Source organism: Limulus polyphemus, unplaced genomic scaffold (assembly GCF_000517525.1).
Source record: "Limulus polyphemus unplaced genomic scaffold, Limulus_polyphemus-2.1.2 Scaffold501, whole genome shotgun sequence".
In the NCBI taxonomy this organism is placed as follows: Eukaryota; Metazoa; Arthropoda; class Merostomata; order Xiphosura; family Limulidae; genus Limulus; species Limulus polyphemus.
The window spans coordinates 464481-475051 of record NW_013666111.1 but is presented as its reverse complement, the minus strand read 5'-3'; the positions used below and the strand labels follow the sequence as shown (position 1 = coordinate 475051).

At 31.1% G+C, this 10571-nt stretch overlaps 1 protein-coding gene across 1 annotated transcript in view; it reads left to right on the top strand.

Annotated features, from left to right (window-relative positions):
- Nucleotides 1–7934, top strand: part of LOC106458692 (amphiphysin-like) — a 39771-nt gene extending 31837 nt beyond the window's left edge. Inside the window, exons 11-14 of the mRNA XM_022384967.1 lie at nucleotides 907–1019; nucleotides 2593–2706; nucleotides 3328–3429; nucleotides 4505–7934. Of these exons, the coding sequence (XP_022240675.1) occupies nucleotides 907–1019; nucleotides 2593–2706; nucleotides 3328–3429; nucleotides 4505–4585 (410 nt within the window). The 3' untranslated portion in view covers nucleotides 4586–7934. The remainder of the gene's footprint in view (nucleotides 1–906; nucleotides 1020–2592; nucleotides 2707–3327; nucleotides 3430–4504) is intronic.
- The last annotated feature ends 2637 nt before the right edge of the window (nucleotides 7935–10571 follow it).

Here is a 10571-nt window from a genome sequence, read left to right as displayed (position 1 = left end):
ATCAATATATGAGTTGTGATTAAAGTGTGTGAGTGATCTGAAGTTGTTATACTTGTGCAGGAAGTAACAGAATTTGTTACACCACAAGCAGTTCATGACATTTGTATTTTTCTCAAAAATGGGCATAATTTCACTGACAAAGAGTATAGCACGTTATCATAATTCTGCAATATGACAAACTGTGGCCAGCTCAGACAAATTCTGAAATCACTTGTCATTGAATATAACAAATGACAATAATAACTTCCACTAATAATTTCTTTAGGGCTGAGCATGGCCTAGTGGTTAGCGTGCACAGGTTGTGAATCTGAGGATTCATGGTTTGTGTCCCATTACTAAAAAAAGTTAGCTCCACACTTTGGGACCATGTATGTACTGTAACAGTAATGGTCATAAGAATATAAAAAGGGTTTGATGAAATGAAGAGAAAATCATATGAAATGTATAATAAAACTGAATGTGATGTAACAACTATTACTGAAATGAATAAAGGTTTCATTAATGTGAAGCCTATTAGCTACTGACCTGAAATTATAAATGTATTGAAAAACTCTCTAAGTCAGTTAAATCATATTACACACTAAACTATTCATTTACAGTAATGTGCTATAAGGTATGTTTCTTGAATGACTGCAACTATAGAGTATTTATTGGTGCTTTTAAAGTTTTGTCAGCAGTTGGGTCATTGTATTCTTTTGGCTGGTGCCAAGTGTGCTACTGATCCAATCTTACCTAAAAAGGTTCTTTAATAGAATCTAAATGATATTATACTTGCTTATTCCATTCTATTATATCTTAAAAATGTGTCAGTAGTTTTCTTTTTCGATGCTAATGAAAAATTAACTTGCAATTGCACTGTCTTGCAATCATAGGAATGGTTTAAGAAAGCATTTGTTTAATTAATAGAACACAGCCGTGGAGATGTGCCAGTGGCTCCTAAAGCAAATTCTTTCTCTGATGAAGTTATATCTCCGCCCTACAGGGAGACTGACAAAGAATATGAGCCAGTTGGTCCAGAGGTCAGAGTTTTTGCTTTGTTTGTTAGGTACATGTGTACATTGTGAGAAATGTTATTTTCATAATTGTAGCTAAATTGTTAATTGCCATAAGGATATTTTATTATTGTGTGGCAAATGCATATGAAGTTTAAAACATTCCAATCAAGTAAACTTGTTTTGTTTTGGGCTTTTATTTCTTCATCCAAGTTACATTTGAAATTGACAGCAATAAGGATTAAATGTCCATCATCATTTGTTCAGTATTCCACTACCTACAAACTCTTACAATTAACACTTGATGCTGTCACATCTGTATTGATATCATATATACTTAAAAGCCATGTGCTCAAGGCTGAGGAAGGTGTTGTTCATATGAAACATCATGAGAAATGTTTTGAAATGATCCCTTGCACATTTAAGTGTTATGGAGGTTAGTGTCCATTACATTGGTAAGCATTGAGTGTTGGAGAATTGGGATTGTTGAATCAGTTCTTAATTGCTTAATCATTTCAGTAGGTTTGTGCCTGTGAAGAATCATTTATGATATATAATGAACATTTTGTTTGTATTGGAGAATACTTGACTTGGCATTTGATCATTTCCAAAGAGAAGGAATATCAGACTTTGTTTTTGAATGAGATCATTAATTAATGTATAAAGGTTGAGTATTGGAGTATTGTGTTCAGTCTTTGGCTTCTTACCTTAAGAAGAACATTGAATTGTTGGAAAGGCTTCAGAGGAGGACTACTAGGATGATACCTGGATGGAAAGGTTGTCATATGATGATAGGTTAAGAACTCTGAAATTATTTCTCCTTGATAAAAGAAGGGTTAGAGGGGATCTGATTAAGTGTTCAAGATTATTAAGGGAATTGATAGTATTGATGCATCATCTTTTTTTCAAGCTTATGGTGAGAACAACAAGACTAGGAGACACATAAGTAAATTTGGACATTGTAGGAGTCATCTTCAGCTAAGACAGCTGTATTTTTCTAATTGGGTGATTGACATTTTGGAATGGATTGCCTTCAAATGTGTTGGATGCAGATAACATAAGGGAAGGTTTAGTAAATATTTGAATGATAAGGGCTGGCTTTGAGTGTTTTATTTTCATTTAGTGGATAGGATGGCTTAGATTGACCAAAAGGTCCCTTGTTGTCCTTAGTTTAGATATATATGTTTCGTTGCTTCAAAATCACACTCCTCACTTTGGGGCCATGGTTGTGTTATAAGAGTGATGGTTAAATTCCACTATTCAATTATAGTAGCCCAAGGGCTGGTGGTGGGTGTTGTTGGCTAGTTGTCTTCCCTTTAGTCTATTAGTTTAAAACTAGACAGCTAATATAGATAATCCCTGTGTAGCTTTGTACGAATATCTGTAACAAACAAAATGCTTTAGAATTCATAGCTTTTTATAATTATAATTCAGAATAAGGCTGTATCTTCTGTCTAGCATTGCTTTTCAGTGTACTACATTCTTTAAGATTTTTAAATTTTTATTACCTGCTTTTTTTTTTTCATTATCACTCATGTATATAGATAGATATTGAGTATGTATCATAGTTTTAGTAGTCTTGGTTTTTTTGGCTGGACAGAACAACATTGATGATGAACCATTGAGATCAATAGATCCCAAGAAGCTCGAGGAGCTGTATGATATCCCTGTGGGAGCAACAACAACAGGCCTTCCACCTGGTGTTTTTTATCGGGTAAAACTTGATATTTGTTACTAGAGTTTTCAAAGACTGTTTTCTGTCTTATTTTAGATGTTTTTGTGTATTTCTCCTTTTGACATGTTAGAGGCGAACAGTGCTCAGAAAAAATTGGACCCTTCAGTTTTGGTTTGTAAAGAAACTACATTTATGAAGTTAAACTATCACTTTACTTGAAATTTTAGTTTAATATACTAATTAGATGAAAAATCAGAAGCATTGAACGTGAACTCAATTATTTGTGTTTTGGGTAAATTTAATACAGCATTGAAAATAATTATGTTAGAAAATATAGCATGACAATAGTGTGACATACAGAGTTAATTAGAAATAATCACATTTGCCTCATTTGTTTTTCTATGTTGTATTGTTGTTTTTATTAGAGATTTTTCATTTCATTTTAAACCTCTGAATGACTCTTAATTTATTTTATGATTCCTTAATTTTTCTTATTCTCGTGACAAAATTATCACAGTTCCATCAGAAGGAAAACTCTTATTACAGATCTGTAACCAAACATTGTCCAAGTGCTAACTATGGTATTTCTGTAACACTACATCTTAAGTTAGTTACCTTTCACTTCTGTAATATCAGAACTTGGTTAACTTACTCCATTAGGTTCGAGCTACGTACAAGTATACGGCAGAAGATGAGGATGAATTAGACTTTGAATCTGGGGAGATCATTCAAGTGGTAGAATACGATGATCCTGATGAACAGGTGATTAAAGTACTCACGTTGATGTGATTGTTTGATTAAGACTACTAGTACAAGTTTACCAGTATAACTTAATTGGAATATTTTAGAAGTTGATTATTTAAGTAATAATTTTATAGCATGTTTTCTCCGTCATGTTTTAGATTTTGTGCTTTTGGGAAATTAGAATTGTTTTGTTGCTCATTTAACTCTAGAATTACTGTTGAGGATCCATATAGATCCCATCAGCTTTTAGAACATTTTTCCAAACAAATGACGTACCAAGTTACTTATTGGTTTATTATTAAGGGTCCTTAATGATGGAGTTATGTGAAAAAAACAAACAAACAGAAATAACGTCAATATTTCAGTTAATCCCACTAATTACTGATGGAATTCCCTATGACGGTGAATAATTTCACTCATTTTCTGTTGGTCAGTTCTTGACACTAAGTACTGTAACAGACAAAAATGAATATGTGAACCCCGCTGGTATTGAATGGTGTATTTATATATAAAACAATTAGGTAACTTAAAGCTAAAAATAAAAAAACAGGATATCTGTAGTGTTTTGTGTCTATTTTATTTCACCATATAAGTAACCTAATTCATATTGGTGAAGTAAAATAGACTCAAAACACCATAGATATTATATACACTCCACCATTATAACAGACCTAATAGTATTTCTTTGGTTTACTGATCCAAGCTGTGCTGATGAGCCTTGAATGGGCAAAATTGCAGTCCAACAGCAGAGGGTACGGCCAATCAAGAAATGCATTAGGCTACTATGTTATGGATTTTCTTTTCAATTTCACCTCTGGTGAAGAAGAAAATAAATTTTTAACACACACACACAGAAAACAGGATAATTTTATACAAACCTGGATTCAGCAGTTATATAACTTATATAAATGGTTCTTTCAATTGAAGATAAAACACTGAAAATCTTTTTTTATTGCAGATATTTTTTTTTTTTGCATTGAAATTAAAAAAAAAATGCTTATATTTCAAAGTGACCATAATAATAGTTCAATTAATAGATTTGTTACTAAAAGTTTACAAGACTTAATGATAAAAAAAAAAAAAATCATTGCAGGAAGAAGGATGGCTCATGGGCATCAAAGAATCAACCAACCAAAAGGGTCTCTTCCCAGCAAATTTCACTCGCCCCATTTAAGATTTCCTGTAAAATCTTGTCTCAGGTTACAGTTTGGATACCTTGTTATTAAGGTTATCTGTACATCAGTACATGGAGTGTTTAAAATTTAGCAAAAGAATCTATGTGTGTTTGTGTGAAAAAATACAGAAATTTATTGTTGTTAGAAATTGTACATTGAAACATATTTTCTCTTTATAAAATTGTTTTTTTTACCCGTTATATTTTAGGATGGACATGCCATGGTTTTAAAGTTTTTATTCTCTATTTAACTGACAAAAATGACTTAAAACAAAATATTTCAAGAAATCCTGTTGCATGGCTTTAACGATATAAATCTGTATTTTTACAATACTTTTGTTGTTGCCTAAATTCTTGTTTGCTATTATTGAAATATATTATAAAATGTTTATGGTGTTCTAGCCAAGTATCTAGCTATATGAAGCACAGCTATTTAAACTCAAACTGTTGTGATGCATGACTGGAATTCTTGAGTTATATGATCATGTTGTTGAAATAGTTTATGTGTACTTAACACACTTTTGTGTATTTTAAGCAATTAGTATTTGTTGCTATAAAAGAACTAATAAATTGTAAGTAGTTCGTAATACGATATACCACCAGTATACTTTTCTCATTTGTTATACTCTTTAATAATACTCCATAGCTGTCTTTAAATAAGATAAGTAACCAAGACACACAAAACTTGGAAACTTCGAATCTAAAGACATTTACTCAAAATACGTTTTTTTTATTAATTTTTTTTCAATTTCACAAGCTTTTAGTTTGTGATGTCATTTTTATTAGTTATGGGTAGAAAATGTACCCTTATGAAAAGGGTCGTTAAACTTAAGTATTGTCTTGCATCTACATACTGTTATTTATTAACTTTGTAGGCCTTAAGTAATCCAACTAATATTTTATATGAGGTTTTCAAAGAATACAAAATTGCATGAAAATATGTAATAGTAACCATATATAGTACAAATATTCCTATGAAGATTTAATGTTATACAAAACTGTTTTTAGGAAAAGTATTTGTTGGTAAAGTATGTTAATGCAGTAATAAATTGAAATATTTTTAAGATGCAGCATAAAATATTTTTTGTATAATTGTGTACACCTCGCCAAACTGTTTCATAATGCCACTTCTATAATATTTTTCAAGTGTGGGTATTGTATGGAAAGTCATACAAATACAATTGTGAATACCTTGTTGTAGTATTTGTGATTGGTTTGCATCAGAGGTTATACAACTACAAGCTGTTATTAAGTTTGCACAATGTATTGGTGACAGACATTTGTTAAAAGGCAATAATAAAAATTCTGTTAAAATTAAGCATCTTAAGAGTAAAGTATTAAGAAGCCCTGTGATATTGTTAACATAAGGGTTTAAAATAATATTACTTTGTTATAAGTCTGGAAAAGTGACTTGTTTGAATGTGATGAAGAAGCATCTAAAAGTTGTAGCTTCAGATGCAGGACAAAACTGTTGTCTGTAGTAGCGAGTTAAAGGTTATTTATCCCATATTTTTATTAGGAGTTATCTTCATCAGATTGACCACAAGTACTAGTGTGCTTTATGTTCTAGGAAGTTAATGGTCAGCTATCCCAAGTTATAAATTAAAAACTTGTGTGTTTGACAACTTATGGTGCATCCATCCCATGTGTCTGTTCGAAGTCATCTTTGTCAAACTGACCATTAGCACTAGCGTGCTTATGTTGTAGGAAGTTAATGGTCAGCTATCCCAAGTTATAAATTAAAAACTTGTGTGTTTGACAACTTATGGTGCATCCATCCCACGTGTCTGTTCAAAGTCATCTTTGTCAAACTGACCATTAGCACTAGTGTGCTTATGTTGTAGGAAGTTAATGGTCAGCTATCCCAAGTTACAACTTAAAAACTTGTGTGTTTGACAACTTATGGTGCATCCATCCCATATTTTTGTTGGAAGTAATCTTACCAGACTGACCACAAGCAGTAGTGTACTTTAGGTATTAGGGAGTTAATCGTCTGCCATCTCAAACATATTGTGGAAAGCAGCCCTAAGTGATTGACTGACCACCAGCACTGATTTCAATATCATGAATTAAATTTCATGTTAGTATCAAGTTTTTGCCTATTAACTTTAATATATATATATATTAATTAAACTTTGAGATGTGAAATATTTTCATCCATTATTTATGTTCTCATTAGTAAAGACCTCAAGTTTCGTTGTTTATGTATAAATTATAATGTTATCCTTAACGTTTTGTTTGTTGCTTTATGTTTATCATGGTGAATGTTTGTCTTCCATATTGGGTAAACCTGGTTGCATGAAAAATTGAAATTTTGTAGTTTGAAGGTCGGAATTTTTAATAAATGTCACAAGTGGTTTTCAAGGTAGCTTATTATGTAAAATTACTTTGACTCTCTTATGTCCTTCTTATCAGAAGTGATGTTATTATTTACATTTTAGGTATTGAATAATTTGAAAAGTAGAAACTTTTTAGACATGTAAAGATCTGTCTATAAATTTCACGTATAAGCTTTCAAGATGGCTATTCCATTTTAATTTAATTTGACTGTTTTAAGTCCTTATCAGAAGTGATGTTATTTTTCTCCCTTATCTGCAGAAACGCCTCACAGTTATTGATTTTATATTTGTAAAACAGAATAAAACCTTGTATACTCTGTTTGCCGTGGTACTGACGTGATAAAAAATTATCTTGTAGTTTCTATCTTCATGTTTGGTAGTGGTTTTATTTCAGATATGCTGTAAGGTGCTTGGTTAATGGTTTTGTAGCTTCATTTGACCTTGCGAGAGAATGTTTTAAATGACTCAATCTTAATTTTTTCTCATAATTGTTATTGTAAAATATTAATTTTAAGAGCATCAGTATTTGTGGTTCAGTTTTTATATGCAAAAATTAATGGTACATCGGGAAAGTTAGTATTATAGCTACATAAAAATTAACAGAAATGTGTGTTTCCAAAATTTTGTCAAGACTAAGAAAAACAACAACAACAAACTATTCTATAAAGTAAACCAGTATTGAAATTTACTCAGAGGAGATCTGTTAATATTTTGTTTTCTTAATCTGCAAAGCTTTACAGTAGGAGAATATTTTCCTTCTTTGATAACCACAAACATTTTAACCTGAATGTAACTTAGCTGTCAGTTGTAATATTAAGTAAAATTTTTCATACTCTACAGCTGTTTGTAATACTTAGCTTAATAGTTTTTTTTTAAACAATGAGTTTGTCGGTCGTCTTACTATAATCGGCAAGTGTGCACAGTGAAAATGATTTAGAGTAACAAATTTCTGACCGAGACAATTTAGGTGTCTAGTATTAACCAATAGAAATAAACCTATATTTTCCTCATGTTTGTGTCTGAAATCCTTGTTATAACTTCTCTGTTTTCAAGTTATTCAAAACTCTACAGTAACCATTTGTTTAAAAGAAAAGTGTCACTTCTATGACAGCTCTCAGTGACCCTGTGGTAAATTTCTGGATTTTGAAGCTGGAAAGTAGGGTTTAAATCCATGCAATCCCACTAAATATTTCCAGACTTTAAACTGTGGGTGCATTATAAGAGTGACAGTCAAATCCTTAGTGTAGGTGGTAGTATGCTGCTGACTGATAGCCTAAGTAGCTTTGACATAAACACAAATTTGACAGCATCAGGAGAGGAATTAAATTCACTAAATGCCAGTTCAAGACCAGTTCGTTTTCCAATCATTAGTTTACTCTTGTTATGGGTTTGAAACACAAGTTTTTTTTAGGTTTATCAAATGATGCTTTCCTTACATAAAATTACATAGAAATGTTCAAATGTGTTTATATAAGGCATTAAGTTTACAACACGCACAATGGTTTACAAAACTTTAAAATAGCTTAAACATTTGAGTAACTATACTGTATAAATGTGCGTTTGAAAGAGGTCGGTTATATTGATTTAGATGCTAAAACTATAGTTTATGTAATTTTCTTTCAAAAGTTAATACTTTCCCATATTTCCATTAATTAATTTAATTCCTACTAAATAATGAATTGAAGGTTATAGGAAAAATCATTATTACAGTATTTGTTCTTCTAGTCATTCTGTTTATCTGACAGAAAGTTGCAATGTAATTTCATGAAGAGTCCCTTAAGGTGGTCCATTCCAGTAAGTAATAGTACACACTAGTGAACTGAATCTTTAGTAATGGTACATTTAATACTGGTTGTCTAATATAACAGCAATAAAAACTCATAATCTATGCTGTAAATAATGTGTCCTTACAATTAGCTTCTTAGGAAAAGTTGTGTCGGTTTGAATGACACCTTTGAGTAATACAATTTTATCAGATCAGCATCTTTGAAGGTTTACAAATAGAAAAGTTATTTACCACTGGGGCAAAAAGTGTTAAAGTATTCCTTTTATTCATATGAAATAGTTTCATTATTTAAAAACAGGTTTTTGAGTGATAATTAGTAAACTAAATAAAAACAAATTATTTTCTTATATTATAAAAATACAAAAGAAATGTCTTGTATTCCTTAAAACTTCTACAAACATAACTGAATGCTCCAAGAAATGGGTCCAGACTCTGATGGAAATGTGAATAATTAGTCTGAATTAGCATACGGAAAACTAAGTTAAATCGAGGTCAAATTACAACCCTATTGAGTATGCCCAAAGTAGAACATATACTACAGTGACACGTTAATAGTCATTTATTAAAAACCAAACATCTTATCAACTTTACCTTAGTACACACTTTAGATACACTAATAATGCATATTTATGTCAATCGTGAAGTCTATAGCATCAACAGATCTGAAGTTACAAGTTAAAAACCACTACAAGAATGTCAATTTTGAGAAAAATGTGTTTAAAGGCATTTAAATGGAAAACAACCTTTTATTTTTCATACTTTTTAAGGGTTTTTAGTTTAGCCAAGACTTTTTTGCACTGGACATTGAAAGTAAAAGTGTTGAAAAGATTCAAAATATGCGGAAAAAATTGTGATATTTTTTACATTTAAAATACTGAGGATGTATTTACTGATTAAAACAAATTACTGGTTTGTTCTCAACAGATAGTGCTTTGAGTTAGTGTTGTTTTCCCATCAAGAAGATTTTTAACAGTTAGGTATTCATTAAGAATAGATCCAATTTATAATCACAGTTGTGAAGTAGTATAGCATTTCTAAAGAAGAAGGGCATACAGTTACAGCTTTGTTTGAATACCACGACTAAAGATCATATTTCTTTTTACCCCTGAATTTGTGAAAGAGAAACTGCCTGTAATAACCGTGTTCAAATATGTTGAGGGAAATCATCTCACACTTGCTTTTATTTGCATGCATTCTGAAGGGTGGAGTTAAATGTGTATAAAATACACATCCACGATATTTTCCTATACTCGCAATCAGTAGAATTTTCCAAAGCACTTAAAACCCAATGTGTATAAAATAAACATCCATGATGTTTTCCTAAACTTGCAAATCAGTAGAATTCTTCAAAGCACTTAAAACCCAATGTGTATAAAATAAACATCCACGATATTTTCCTATACTCGCAATCAGTAGAATTTTCCAAAGCACTTAAAACCCAATGTGTATAAAATAAACATCCATGATGTTTTCCTAAACTTGCAAATCAGTAGAATTCTTCAAAGCACTTAAAAATGTACTGTGTGTAAAAGTACACATCCATTATGCTTTCTTGGAAGCAATAGAAATATGTGGTCAAAGCACTTTAAAAGCTGATGTTTATGAAGTTTACGTCCATGATGTATTATTTAACCCTTTCAACACGGGCTTCGTCCGTCGGATCGACCTCGTACTCATTGTGTGCTTGTTATAATTTTTATGCCATAACTTTTAAATTAGTTAGCGTATGTTAACGAAATTTGGCACATTATCAGTTAACATTACAATGCTTTCATACCCAAAATACTAATTCTTAAGGTTTGTTAAGCAAAATTTCTCATACTTTTTTTTTCTTTTGACTAACATGCAAAGTAATTTTCAT